This window comes from Macrobrachium rosenbergii, chromosome 10 (assembly GCF_040412425.1).
Source record: "Macrobrachium rosenbergii isolate ZJJX-2024 chromosome 10, ASM4041242v1, whole genome shotgun sequence".
Taxonomy (NCBI): domain Eukaryota; kingdom Metazoa; phylum Arthropoda; class Malacostraca; order Decapoda; family Palaemonidae; genus Macrobrachium; species Macrobrachium rosenbergii.
Window position 1 is genome coordinate 29,263,786 of NC_089750.1, and position 15,883 is coordinate 29,279,668.

Sequence of the window (15,883 nt, forward strand, 5' to 3'; positions counted from 1 at the left end):
TATCCAGAAATTTCCATTATCTGGCAGGGCCTTGGATTTATTAATCCGGATACAGGAGAGATTACCGTTTAATACTGTTGACACTGCTGCTTGGGTTATTATTGCCTGAACACATTATGCTTCAGAAGAAATAGACAATGGATTGTGCCAAGTATATCAAAAGAGGGGAGAAAAAAAGCCATTGCTAACAGAAACAACCAACCCACTCCTATTGGAAAAACTTTAAACAAGGGTAGTAGAGCTCCAAGGCTCTCTGGATATCATCTTTGTGTACTGTATAAGGTTTCTAATTTCCTACCAGCCACAGGATGAAGACTGTCCAAGTGATGAATAACCTGGACAACAAGAGATAAACTTGATGCGAGAAGTCAGAAACACATAAGGGAGTGAAGGAACACTGGCAAGAGTATTCTAAATCCTGATATGTAAAGGGGGTAAGCGATCACTGGAGGTATGGTTGGACAATTTAGGCAAATAAACTTTTGGTGGAGTAGTACAGTAATACAAAAATCTAATACTAAGTGTTCTATGCAAGAGAAAGCCTCCTAGGCTATTCAAAGTAAGGAAACAAACTTCTGTAGCATAGTGCATGGGAAGGTCACTCAAAGCTAGGTTGAAATTGAGAAGTGCAGTGCTTAAGAGGGGAAAGTGGGAGAGATGCAAATCCTAAACTGACCACACTCCCAGAGAGCAAGTGAGTTGCACTAAGGAAAGACACCAAGCTGAATGTAAGTTTACACCATAAGGGCCAGCAAAAATGGTCTGGTTAAGGTGACATGGAGTATGAAATTTCCAATAGTGCTGGAGCATCAGCTTCTGCTCCAAAACCTGTTCAAGGAATTAGCCTATGCACACATGACTTATCTTTAATTGCTTTTCCCAGAATGGGGTTGGATTAACAAATCATGCTAAACAAAGAAATCTTTATTAAAAAATCACTTAAAAAATTACCATACATAATACAATGAACAAATTTACAGCAGATATACATATTACAATATCACATAAGAATTACTATCATTAACCAAAATCACTTTCATACTTCAAAAATATACTATTGCAATGTGCCCAAAGACTGCATTACCAACTACAAAAATATCAGCCTAACTTCGATCACAAAATTTTCTCCTTAATACAAAGCTATTTCATTTTCCAATCCTTTATTTGTATTTGTACCTCTAGCCTAAGGTATATAAAGAGAAATATAAATGCAGTCTTACAAATTCGATTTATAGGGTCCAAATTTTAAGGGCAGGGAAATAACTGTAAATTCAAATCACAAAACTAACCAGTATATTACAGATACTATTCATTTTCTATCGATATGTTACAAAATTTGGTGATCACAATTTGATTCATGGAAAGGATACCATTCCACTTCAAAATATTTGGGATTTCACAGTAGTCTATACTTTCACAAACTACAGTATCATTTTCCCCTCCAAATTTATATATAGCAGTACAATGTTTAGTTTACTATGTAATGTGTTGAGGTCATAATATCAAAAGCTAATGTAACAAATGCTATTCACTCATTTCATCCATAGACAAAGATTCTACACAACTTGATAATTGTGTAAATTACCATGTCTACACTGGAAATATGTAAAAAAAAAAGTGTGGATTTTACAATAATTTCTTTACTTCCACCTAAATTAGGATTGCATATGTTGTTCCACAAAGCTCTCTTGCAAAACAGTCCTCAGTGATTATCTAAGAAAAAAATACTGTAGCATATTTCTTGCAATGGGATTACACCTTAATTTGCCCTCATTCAAGACAACTATTAAGTATTGGCACATCATTCAAAAATGCTTTATTTACTTGATATGATCCAAGGCCTTCAATTGTGGTCCCATTTTTGCTTTAAGTTGGCATAATTCATAACCTAATTTAGGCAGAAGTTAATAACGACCCTCTATACAAAATTTATTTAATAAAATCAACAAATGTTGTTAACCTAATTTTTACTGTAGAAGGAAGTTAAAATAATCTTGGCTACTATACTGAATAAAGAGAGAAACTATGTAAAAACAAAATCAACCCAATGTTTTATTCACAAACAAAAATAAAAATTATATTAAAAGTTAGCGTAAGTACACTTTAAGAGGCAAGGCACCTCAGTCACACCATAAATTGCAATAATAGTAATGCTTTCTAACTCGCCCCCTTCTTATTCACATAATTGTTTTATAGTTCATGATTAGGCTATGCCTTCTCTTCTATGCTTTCAGGTTTTTTAATACATCACAAGCCATACATTTTTTAACACAACAATTTGTTTCAGAATTTGTTCCTAAGTCAAAGAGTACGAAAATAAGACTACTGTATTTAGATAACAATTGATACCATACTAATAGCATTGTAATGTGGTAATCATGTAACCAATGTTTAGGGAGCATGTAATAAAGGGTAGAAAATATAATCAATTTGTCACAGGTGTAGTGAAGACTGTTCACTAATAGTTATAGTGGACTCTGCCTTATTATGCACATAAAACTATCCAATATGATACTATTAGGAATGCCTCCATATGTGTTAGGTAGAGTTGCAGTGGTCATTTATGAAATATTTAATTGGCACTGCTAACTGAATTAAAATAAATGTCTGCTACTCTGAAATGGCAGAGAATATATAAATTTTCTTCACTGTGAAAATTCAGATAGGTAATAAGTACAAAAGTAATTCATTCTCTTACACTTCTACAGTAGAAGGAGCAGGAGCCACAAGAGATATTTTGTTATCTGGACGCAAGTTTGTGGCTCTCCCATTAGACATTGGGCCTTGTTTCATATTCCTAGGCCGCATAATCTTTCCACTGGTAATCAATCGTCCAAAACCTTCTTGGTGAGCAAAGGCATAACCAGATCGAACAGATCTCCTTGATCTGAGAAAAAACCATTATACAGATTAATCTCAAAAATTCTGTGCAGTTACAGATATTTTGCTTAAACTGACTACTGTATATTGCAAATAAGAGAAATTAATCAAAGGCACAGCAGAATGATTAAAAATTAGTTGTGAGCCACTACTAATTTTTCATAAAAACAAGATACACTACTGTACTGCACACCAATGTATAATCTCATCTGAGTTAAGGGGTCTTAAAAAATAGTCTTCCCTAGAATGTTTAATTTAAAATACTGTTATTGTATTTAATTATTTTTATTATACTTCATTGTAAGTATCATGCAGAAGCATAAATGAGCAAAATGGCTCATTCTGCAAGTTTTTAAAGTGATCATATTACTGAAATATAAGAATTCTTTTTCAAAAAAATTCTCCATGGATCACTCTGCATCTTTACACTCAAATGATTTTTAAGAAAGCCTTGAGGCATAGTTATTGGTACATCTAGCCTAGGTGTATAACCAAGTTATACCCAAAACAGTCCCAGAGAGGAATATTATATATGACTATGGAATTTCAACTAATAATCATCAAAATATTTGTAGCAAATCAAGAGAACATTTTTATTATTACTTTTTTAAAATGCTTGGTAACATACTAACAATATTGACACTTTGTTCCTTACTGCTGACTACTGAAAGGTCACCTTTGAATATTGAAAACCAAAAATCAGCATAAATCCCTGTTAGATTTATGATCACTCAGCCTCTATGGTATGTGATTTTGTTTGGGTACTCAATAGTTTTAGGTTAAAGACAATCATAATTTCCATCAATAGCATGCTCATTGCACAAAGCATGAACCATGGCTGTTGAGCACACAACACAAGTGATGTTCGACCAACAGAAGGTTTTCTGTTTTCAAAGCCATAGCTGCTTGGGGTAGGAACTCTGTTGCTCTTCAGCCAAAGATGGAATTTTGTAACATGGAAAATGACATATATAGGAATAATGTATGGTTTATCAGTTACAGTCCACAATTTAGCATTGTATTACAGATTACTGTAATACAATTTGACAACTGACAACAACAATTATATTTCTTAGAAGGAAAAATAATTAAAAACACAAGAGAGACTCAAACAAGCCACTAAGGATTACAAGAATGAAACAAGGTCATAATAACACCCTTGGGTCGTCCATACAGCAAAGACATGAATTCAGTCCTATGGAAAGTTATAATTGCAATCCATATTTAATGATTTTGTTAGCTTAGATACTTTATTTAGATAAAGTTTAGAGTTTTTGCTGAAATAAATGCCTTATAGATTATATTGCAAAGGACTGCTCTTGATTTCTCTAATTCACTAATCAAATTTGCCCTTGTTTAGACTTAGTCAACATCACCAATGACAGGAGGAAGTTCATATCCCTCATGATGCAGGTTAATGAGAAGAACCATTAAGATGGTATGACTGGTTTGGCACCAGGTGCAACAGTATGATATACAAAAAAGTATGATTGGATTAGTGCCTAATACTGTCTTCCTTCCCAGAAATTACTGAGATGATGTTGCATTTAACAATTAAGCACAATATACCTAGGGTATTTTGCATGTTAGGGTTATTGTATCTTTAGAAATATATTGGTATTACTCAACCTTTCTCAAGTGGGTTTCTGATCTTATTTGCAGTTCTGCACACACCTGCCTATCCTCTGCAAACAACTAGTAAATACCATCTGTCAGGATGGATGTCAAAGCATAAATGTACAGAAAATCAGAAAAAGGTGCGAGTCTGTGCCTGATATGTCAAGACACTTTCTGAATCCAAATCTCAATTACGGGTAAGGTTAGGTTTCAAAGACCACGCCTTTGGCCCATGCAAAAATCCACATCATTTGAAATTCTGGGTAATTTAAGACTGGTAGAGTTTGCTTAAGATTAACATAATAAATTTCCTTTATCCTTTATGACTAAGTGGAAACAAACCCATTTCTTTACACTACCCTAATCCGGTGGTTTGCAGCTCTACAGGCACTCCAGAATTCAATATTTCTTACTCCTGGTCAGGTAAGCCATTTAGGCTCCAATAATCACTTCTCACGGAAAACAGTCACTCTGTTTGTCCGCCTTCCACAAAACAACTTTGTTTTGGCACTCCCAGAATGTGCTTATCATGCACATAATTTCATTATATTTATTAATAAATGTCCCATATTGCCTTTCTAACATTTCTGGTGATGGTATTTTCATCCCAAAAGCATTTACTTGATTTTGCAATGTTGGTGAATTTTCTCTTATATCACTGCTGATGAGTGGCAATGGTATCTCTGGTTCTTTTATAAATAACAATTTGTTCATTTTTTCTATGTTTTGAGCTGGGTGCTTAGAAGTTAGCTAGTTTCCTTGAAATAATTTCAGTTTTGTATATAACACCTTGAATTTGCAAGCAGTTTCTGGTTGGAGAAAGTAAAATCAAAAGTTTTATTTTACTTAATGGGAAAGTACAGTAATGTTATTTCCACTGGTAAATTATGATTTCATTGCACTTATGAATGCATAGAGGTATTGTTTGCATATATCTGCACTTTATAGCTTTGGTCTATTGGGGAAGCTGAAGTATTAATTTCTCATGCTTAATTTTTTGACTGGCAATTGAACTATATTAGTATTATATGTGTATAATTATGCTATCATGCAAAAACATACACTAGGTGATTGAGTGTTGATGGCAAGCAATACACAAGCTTCATGGCAAATAACTTAGAAAGATCTACATCTTATTTTGTAGCTCATATTAGAGGACAAATGGCCTGTGGCTCTTGTGTGAACTGAGGCTTCATAAGCATCTGAATTTTTCAAATGAGAGAGGATGTTCATCATTATCAGAATTTTCAGGTACTCTGTAGACTTATAACTTGTCAAGGATTTCAAGTTAATGAAGATTTAGCAAGGGACAGGAAAGCCTCTAGCACCTGAGAATTCTGAGTGAAACTCAAAGTCCAGTGTAATAAATATGTCATTCTATATGGAAAGTCACACAAGCTTGGCTCGTCACCAGGGAGTGGTTCTAATATGGCTATTGAGTTAGATGGTTTGGCAGAACAAGTTAAAAAATCAAACACAATGCCTGTGCCATCAGCATCTATCAGTTTTCAAGTTCCTTGTGATAATGTACTTGGTGCATCATTGACATCCATACTGGATTTTTCCCCTGCAGGTATTCAGATCCTGCTAACTAAAAGACATTATTGAAAGTGATGGTAACACCTAAAGAGTCAAGCATACAACTCTTTTCCAACAGAGTAGAAGATGATTTCTCCTGGAAAAGTGTGCAGAGATGTTAGACATGTTAAGCCCAAGATGTATAAAACTTTAAGGTAAGGGTCATACCATTTGAAAAAGTCTGGACAACCTTTTCATAGAGAGGATTATCTACTGGCTTGAAAAGCTTTAGCAGGCTCCTTACACCAGATGAAATGGAACAGTTATCCAGTAGGAATGTAGCTTCGATACAATTAAGAAAGGAACATGTTCAGGAAAAGTTAAATATATTTATATTTATTGACTCCTCCATTATAGGCTGCTCACATGGCTCTTTCAAACTTACAGATAAACTGATTTGACAGACCCCACAGCAACTTTAAGGACCAGTGGGGGAGACTGCAACTTATTCCATGTGCCAGTCAACACGTGCCTCTGCTGATCCCACAATCATCTCACCTGGGTCCCATGGGCCAAGAAGCACACCTATAGGCAGAGTGCATAGCATACACTTATCACATTCCTGTGACTTTTTGGAAAGTCATGTACAAAGCTTAAGAGATTCTACAGGTAACAAAAGTTATGCCTCTACTTCTAAGAACTGAGCAAGTGACCTACCAGGATCTTGCTCCTGTAACTTTGTTCAGGAACTGGACTTCAGCTCTGTGAAGGATCAGTGCAATGTGCTTTGGGATCTCAGTGTTGAAATCTGAGAGGGTAACTCAACAACTCAGGAAGCTGGCAACACAAACAAGGACCAAAGTTTGAATTTGGACACTCCTAGATCAAGTTCAGTATCCCACAAAGGGGCTAAGAGAGAATTTCTGGTAATAGAGAGGCAGAGGCTACAATAAGAGAAGCAGCTTCATCTAGTGATATAGTATTTCTACTACTACTGTGCAACAAACCTTTTGGTAAGATTTTGTCTATGGGGAAGCCAAAATTATCAATATCCCCACAACAGACTTTAAGCATAGAGATTCTGGAAAGCTTCTCAATACATGAAGATTCATGTGTGGATTTGCTAAATTTTTCAGCATTGGCATGTTAGTTAACCTCCTAGTTGTGAGGGGCATAAAATAATGGTCAGGATTAATCTTCCCTAGTATTAGTGTTATTCGCTTTAATCCAAACTTGGTAGTAGAGTCCACTGACACCAACATATTTTCCATAAACATATTTAAATATTCTGGACCTATTTGTCTCTTCATTTGCTATTAAAAGCTTTAAGATGGAAAAGAACTGAATTGAATCTTCAATTGGATCTCTTGTTTGAAAATGGACCATTTCTTGAGTGGTATTTTCTGTTTGGTGCCTACAAAATACTTGGTAAAATATACACAGATTTTCCCACTCTGTAATAAATTTGTGAAATGCAAATCTCCATCCATAATTTTTCTTAGCTTTTTGAAATACAAGTAATATATAGCAGTAAAGAAAGAAATCATACTGATAAAGATGAATCTGTGTAATAAGTATATAAATTCCAGCATTCTCACAGTTGCCTCTGGGACCATGAACAAGTGATTCTGTGTGAAAAAAAATGAGAAAACAGAGGGATGTCCGGTCATTTTACTCTGCTCTGTCAAAAAGACCTCTCTTCCTCTGATAGATATTTTGAAAATACCATTTACTGGGGTGCACAAGGCTATCCCTACCATGTTGTGATGGTGAACTCAACAGGTTTTAGTTTTACTAAATACTTCCTGCCAAATTATTCGTAGAGTTTTTCATAGGGAGGTCAGTAGTTCACCAATCACATGTAGGTTCTACAGTAATCAATGTTCCTTGTTTGCAGACTACATAATTATGGTTAGTTTTAGTATTTTAAATCTACTACATATTTCAAACCATAATAATTTTACAAATGTAGTGTAAACAAGAAAATAACAAATGTGCTCTTGGCTTCAAGATAAATTACAGAACTTTTGACTTAACCGCAATGTTAAAATAAAAAAACACTCACCACAAACATCATCAAAGGCACTTTCAAGTCAGATTATTTCTTAAGTGAACTCACCACTCTCTCTTCTCTCCACACATTCTTCTTTTTTTTTTATTAAATTCCATCTAGTCTAAGTCTAAATCTATTCCCATTTTCTGTAATTTCCTGGTCCTTCATACTGGTCTTTGTCCTGCTATTTCCATATCTACACTTTAATAAATAACTGTTCCTCATCTTTTTCCTCACAAACCCAAACCCTCTCATATTTTGAGATCTCAGTCTGTTTTCCAGGTACTGGACACATAACCTTTCCGCAACTTCCAATCATGATCTTCCAACCTCATTCTGGCTATGAATCTTTGCATTCTGATATCACACCTTTTTTGAAGTCTGCATTTCTTTTCAAGAATCATGTCTCCAAAGTAACATTAACAGTCAAACATTTTTTTGTGTGAATGTCCTAAATATAGTCAACAATGAATGTCAAATTTTGGAAATAAACCAATTAAAAAAATGTATCTGAATCTCCATTTTTTTTATCAAACCAATAATAAGATTTTTCAAAAAGCTGTATGTAAAAATCTAAATTTTGCAATAAGGATAAATCCTTAAGTCACCCTATGAGAGCTAAATCAATTAACAAAGTGGTCTGGTTAACTACTGAACAATAATAATACCCTGTATAAAGCAATTCAGTCCTATATACTTGTGCAAGCATCACAAGCTTTTGCTCTGTTTACTAATAAGATAGAATAATTCATCTACCAGTAGTTCTAGCACTCTCTTCCACTTCATTCAAGACATGCTCTTCTACATTTCACAACAAACTACTTTCATATCTGAAAGTATTTTCTGATTATCATACTTATCTGCATACTGTATTGTTCAGCCATAAATAAAAAGTTCTTACTATACAAGCTGCAGAAGTTGGGTTATTCAAAATAAAAAATTAAACAAAAATTTGTATTTTTCCTAGGTTATGAACCATGGCTTTTATAAATGGAGTTTCTCACACATTGTGCCTTTCGGCTGTCACTGACTAACTAGAAAAAATAGTCCTATCGGGTAGGCCTTAGAGCCATGTGACCTGAGATGGCCTAGCTTGCCCACCAAGAGAACCAGCCTGATCACTCTCATGCAAACAACCATTATCATAATAAAGATTGGTAAAGTGAGGGTCAGCAGTGTAGGGTAAAAGCTATGGTTTGTTTTGTAGGAAAAATACAAGTTTTCAAAATCAGTTTTGTTCCTATGGGAAGTCGAACTCATGCTTTCATAAATGGAGCCTCACTGTTTGGAGGGAGAACAATCTTTCCCCTGCTACTACAGGTGGCCCTGCCCAAGTTGCCCAGAAAAGAACCTTCACTATCTGAGGTTGCTACTTACACTTAACGCTATCACTTCTGCTCAACAGAGGGTCCTCCAGTACTCACCAATTCCTTACAGCACTCCATCTGATGACCTTGTCCACTTCCTGGATGGAACCCCACTTCCCGGGACTCGATGCCCCTATATCACCTTCTGGGCTGCCACTACCAGGCCCAGGATGAATGTGTCCTGGGATTTGTGTGTCAGGTCCCTCAGGTATAAGGACGTAAACTTGGATTGCCACTGCCACACACCCGCCTTCAGAACTTGTAGGATGAAGTGGTTCTTGTTGGTGATGGAGGGGCCTATACCTATGATGTCATGGGCCCCAACTTATCTGAGGGACGCCTCCCCACCTTCCTTGGTGTTGTAAACTTTACTATAAATTCCCTTAGCCAGGAGGAGATGGTGTTCTTGGATGCCTCCTCCTTATTCCTTCCTGTGCTGACGAACACTCTTTTACATACTGGTCTGAGGGGGGGCTGTCCTCTTCAGGGACTGCGTCAGGACTTGACAGGACACAGTACCATTCTTCCTTGCCATCCTCAGTGAAAGCCTTCAAGGAAGGGATCAAGAACCTCTCGAACTTCAGGTCTGGGACCGAGGGGCTGTGTGTGTTGGCCATGAACTCTGGGATGAACTCCAGGGACGGAGGACCATTGTAGGAGAGCCCACGCAGTTCCTCTGATTCTTTCAGCTGGGGCAATGGCCTGGAGGATCACTGTCATCAAGATCAGTTCCTTGTCGGAAGCTTTCCGCAGGGGCTCATAAGGATGAAGTAAGATAGCTAGGACCTTTGTAACGTCCCACTTTGTGGCTTTGACTTCCTTCGGAGGGCATTTTTTCTTGAAACCTCTGATGATGGTAGACAACTCCCAGGAGTCAGAGAAGTCAATGCCCTGCAGCTTAAACAGCTGGGTGAGGGCTCCCCTGTATCCTTTGACTGCTGTTACCAAGAGGGCCTCCTCCTGACGTGGTAGACAAGGAAGTCCGCCACCTTCTTCACAGAGGTCTTGAGCAGATTGTGACCCCATCTGACAGCACCAACCACAGAATTCAGTCCACTTAACTTGGTACACCTCAATAGAGGATGGTCTGAGGATGTCTTGCAATGGCTGCAGCAACCCATCTTAAAAAGCCCTTCTTTCTTCGGAGCTGCTGAATAACCTCAACCCATAAAGGTGGTGGGAGGACACTGCCCAATATCATCTTCTGTTGTGCTCCTGCACTAGAAAGATGGTGTCTGCAGTAGTTCCCTTGGGGAGTCTATCATCAAGTGCAGGAGATCCATGTATCACCTCACCTGTGGCTACAAGGGAGCCACCAATGTCATGTGAAAGCCCTGGGACTGGTAGTCTGGTGAAGACTCTTCTCATCTGACTGAACAGAGGATAGGCATAGACATTCAAATTGTTCTCAGGTGCAGGAAGACATCCTGCATTGCAGCTCTCTGGTCTGGGATTGGGTAGCAGTACAGGGCCAGCTTTGTGTTGCAGGCCATGGCAAATAGGTTGATTCCCGGGTCCTCCCAAAGCTCCAACAACTTGTTTGCAGTTCCAGGTCCCAGGTGGCTGACCACTCATATATCCGGACTGCCAAATTGCAAGGTTCCAGAGAGATCGTCCATCCTTGTTTGTTCATTAAGGCCACTGCTGTCGTGTTGTTGCCCATGATGGCCACCAAGTGGCATGCTTGGTGTTGGAAATGCTGAGGGTCTAACTATGTTACTCTTATTTCCAGGAGGTTGATGTGCTCCTCCCTCTCACTGAGGCCCTGTGTCCCTAAAACACACTCACTGTTGAGGTGTGCGCCACAACTTGTTTGGGAAGCACCAGAGAATGAAAGCAGCTTGGGAGGTAATTTGCTAAGTGGAACACCCTGCATGAGGTTGGCAGGGTCTCTCCACCATGCTAGATCCTCCCTCACCTTCTGTGTCACTTCCATGAGCTTCTTTAGTCAGTGCCAGTTCTCCTTCAGTTGCCACTGGAGGGACTGGATGTGTACCCTGCCCCTGGAGACTAGCTTCTTGAGGAAGGCTCTATGTCTCAGGAGGACCTGCCACTGCTTAACTGGTTGAAGAGTCTCTTAGAGGAAGTCATGGGAGATGCCCAGCAGGTTGGTTGCCCTCTCTTGAGATGGGGAGGCCCTCACCACATCCAGACCTGATGTTCTTGGGGTACAGGTCAGACTTTGGCAGGTTGACCATGACACCTAACTCCCAGCACAATGCCAGGATTGAGTTTTTGGCACTCTCCACTTCCTTTTCTGATGGGGCAAGGTTAGCCATTTGCCCAGGTACCAGGTATCTCCTCAGCTGTATCCCCTCCCAGTTTACCTGGAGACACCAGCTGGAGCACTCTCTTGAAAACTTGGGATGCCTGTTATCAGACTGAAGTAGAGAGGCCTGGATTGGTAAGTCATGCCTTTGGAGACAAACTGCAGGTACTTCCAGGAGCTCGGGTGAATGGAGATACGGAGGTATGCACCCTGCAGGTCTATGGAGACATGAAATCTCCTTCCTTGATCTATGCCAAGACTGACTGAGGTGTCTCCATGGACAAGGATGTCTGCTGCAGGAATCCATTCAGAGCTGAAAGATCTATTCTCCCACTCATGGCAACTTGAGATGGGGGGGGCATCTTCACTTCACCTGGATCTTCCCTTCTTGCTGGGGTGGCTCTTGTGGGCAGGCTGTGAGGCTCGAAATGCCTGAGTTCTGTCGTCTCCACATCTGTTGGGTACCCTGTTCTGCCCCTGCTGATGGGACCTCTGCTGGTGGGAGGAATGTCTTCCACTGGAGTGGCACTGCCTGCTAAGGGGTGCTGCCCTGTTCGCTATATCCCCAGGCAAGTGTAGAGACTTACAAGAGGCAGCTTGCAAGAAGAGTGTGTCTCACGACTCCTTCCTCCTTATTTCTATTCCCTTTTGGATCCATTCTGGAGGGTAGTAGTACAGGGATTCTTCTAGAGGGCAGTCCCTCAGGGACAACCACGCCAACTCTCCTGGGAGATGTTCTTGTGGACTACTGACAGGAACAACTCTCTCTACTTAGGGATGACATTTGCCCAAAGATGCCCCACTTGCTGTACAGTATATGAGAGGGTTTTCCCCAAAGGTGCCAGAAGTTCCTGACAGATGGCCAACGCTCTGGAATACAGTCCTGTATTTCCATTAGCCAAGCCCCCTGGCAACTGTCAAACCAGGAGATGGCTCTGATGGTCCTGGCCAACATAAGTTCCACATTGTTGTCCTACTTGCTGTAAAGCCTCAGTCCCTACTGCTTGAAATGATCAAGGGAAACATTGTGCCCCAAACTGCAGGAAGTGGAGTCCAAACTCCAGGGAGTCACGAAGGCCTCCTCTGGAAGGTAATACTTCATCTCGTAGGGTAACAAAGGCAGCAACAGTTTCTCTGACCTGGCCAAAGCCAGGGAGTTCTCCACACATGCAACCAAGTTATTAACTCCACTATAAATGATGAAGCTGAGGGGGCTATTGAGGGGAAACAGGCTCTTTCCCTGCTCTCTGATGCCACTGCAGAACTGATGCTTCTCCAGATGCTGATACTTCAAAGAGGGGCAAGTAGGGACAACTGAGTCACAGCAGTAATGTTTCTTACCTCCAGATGTGCCTTCTTCTCCCTTTACCTTGCACACCCCTGAGGACAATGGAAAAGGAGGTTAGGATGTTACCTTCTCTGCTCCTGCTGATGTGTTGCAGGAGAATAATGGGAGGCTGGGGTGTCTCTCATAGCATTGTTACCTGTCCTGTCAAGCTCTTCTTTACCAGGGGTACTAAACTTTCTTTACTGTCTCTTACGACACTGGTTCCTCGGTAGGTGGTGCTGGAGGGATGATGGCAACTGTTTGAGGCGTTGCTAGAGGAGGAGGGCTTAGCAAGAAGGGAACCACAGGCAGCAAGGGAAAATGGCTCAGGGTTGACTCCCTAGATGAATTGCTGCCCTTGTTACATCTCTTCTCATATAAGACCTACTGAGGTATCTGCCACCCCACACTGCTTGCATGTGGCCTTTCTCAAATATTCTCTCCCCCAAAACAGGAGGTGCACATAGAGTGCGGATCTACCACTATCGGAGACATAAATTTTCAGCAGCTTACCTTTGCTCACACAATGCCTAAATTCAGTTTTCCTCCATGGTAGCCATACTAACACACAGGAGCCTCAAAACACACATGGAACACACACAAAGTGCACCACAGACAAAGGAGGTCGACCAGATAGCTCACACACTGTGAACAAAGACAGGACACGCACACTATGACCTTGGCCCTCAAGTTCTCACAAATTTATGTAAATCTAGTAATCACCAGGCTACAGGAGGGGCACCAGTAAACAAGTCACCAGGCTACAGGAGGGGCACCAGTAAACAAGGACAATGTACTTGCAGCAGCAACAGCAGCAACACAAGGAATAATGCACACATGGCACACACAAAGAAAAAATCTCAGCATATACTGTAATAGAACATGCAGTGACAACTAAGCACTATTGCAGTTGAGAACACTGGATGAGCTAGGCCATCTCTAGTCATGTGACTCATTTGGCCTACCTGATAGGATTTTGTATTTTCTAGTCAGTGACAACTGAAGCACACCTTGCACAAGAAATTCAGTTATGAAAGTATAGGTTCGCATTCCCATAGGAACAAATAAGCTTTGTTAAACACATACCTTCTGGCTGATGGAGTACGAAGCATATCGTGTTCAGACCGTTTACTTGCCATTTTAGCATCATGCCTCTGTTTAAACCTTACTTTATCTGAAAGGTTTGGTCGTACATCTACCCAGTAGAACCGCCAAGCCATGACAGGTAACATTAGCACCACAATAGTTAACAGTGTGGTGAAATAAAATAGTGGTTCTCCCATGGCCTGTAAGAAAAATAATAAGGTAACAATAATGGGACATACTTTATTTATATTACAAAAAATTTCCTTCTTAACCAACCAGCATGAACTATTAAAGATAATTTCATAAGATCTTAAATATACACTTAATTGCAGATTGATTGACATAGAGCTAACTATTCATACAGCATAAGCATACAAGCCCATTAACTTGTAAAGAGAGTTGATAAATTAATAAAAATATACATAATTACATACAAAAATGACAAATTTTTAAAGTACTGTAATTGCAGTTTTCCTAGGTATATAAACTGTAGTCTTTCATGTATGGAGTATCCTACAATGAATGCACTAGACTAACTGTGATCTGGATAACAAGAAAGGTAATCCTGACTGAGAGGGGTGGGGGGAACCACACTCTGACCCATGCCAACCATTGCTCCTTTGCTATGGATGATGCAACAATGCAACTACAAATGTAGCAAGGTGGATGAAGCCGGTAAAACCTATATAGAGTAAAAGGCTACACCTTGTATACCTAAGAAAAATACATATAATTTTCAAAATTTTGTCATCTGTTCCTACAGGTATACAAACAATATGCCTTTCATATGTCAAGACTCGCTTCTTAGGTGCTACTTACCATGAATTCATTTGGGTACAGCTTGTACCTCAGCATGAATGCTCACAATCAGTGAGAAGGTATACACACATTCCACATTCAACCCTAAAATGAAAAATTCAGCCTTGGTACTTGAATGAGAGCACTAGACATCTAGCCCAGGACCTGATAATCACAATATTTGCTGAGCAGCCACCACGGATCCTAAGGAGAATGTGATGAGGGATTTATGGGCAACATCCCTCAGGTTGAATGAGGTGAAGGTAATCTGACTCCACCAGACACTGTCCCCCATTACCTCTTGGATCAAGAGGTGAGGTAAAGGTCCAAAACACTGTATCTTGTGAGCTCTTGGGCAGAATGAAAGGTCTGACTCCTCTGGAAAAAACTGTAGGCCCACGTTATGACATCATAATGCTAGGAGATGGTATACCTTGACACCTTAAAATAGCTGGTGCTAACGAAAAGACATCTGCACCCTAGTCCGAGGGGTTTCGTTCTTTTCAAGTAGAATTTATTGGCTCAGACTAGGCACAACATCTCATATGGGTCATCACCAACAAAATACAGGAACAAGTGAACTGATAAACTCGCAAGCCTAATGTCCAGTACTGATGGATTGAGTTATAGCCACACACTCAAGAACAAAAGAGAATGAGAAAGATCCCCACCTTTCCAAGTCCTGAATGAGATACTATAAGTCATGTAATTCAGCTACTCTTTCTCTCCCAGGCTGAAGGGAACACTGTTTTTAAGGTGAGAACCTTCTCTGAAGATCAGGTTAAAGGTTCATACATGGTAACCATCAAACTTCAAAGGACCAGGAAGATGTTTCATTGTGGAGGCCACACCTCTCTTGGGGGATAAGATTGTTTGAAATTCCTAATAAACATAGATAATTTCACTAAGAAGGAAAGGTAAAAAACTTTCAGGTGAAACACCTGAGAAAGAGTTGCCTGTTAGCCCTT

General features: G+C 39.7%; 1 protein-coding gene across 27 annotated transcripts in view; it reads right to left on the bottom strand.

Moving 5' to 3' along the window:
• Positions 1–909: 909 nt before the first annotated feature.
• Positions 910–15,883, bottom strand: part of ATP8B (ATPase phospholipid transporting 8B) — a 620,401-nt gene continuing 605,427 nt past the window's right edge. For all 27 annotated transcript variants that reach the window (XM_067110108.1, XM_067110102.1, XM_067110090.1 and 24 more), the window contains 2 exons: positions 14,118–14,317; positions 910–2,887 (listed from right to left, as the gene is read on the bottom strand). In XM_067110108.1, coding sequence (XP_066966209.1) covers positions 2,695–2,887; positions 14,118–14,317 — 393 coding nt within the window. In that variant the 3' untranslated portion in view covers positions 910–2,694. The remainder of the gene's footprint in view (positions 2,888–14,117; positions 14,318–15,883) is intronic.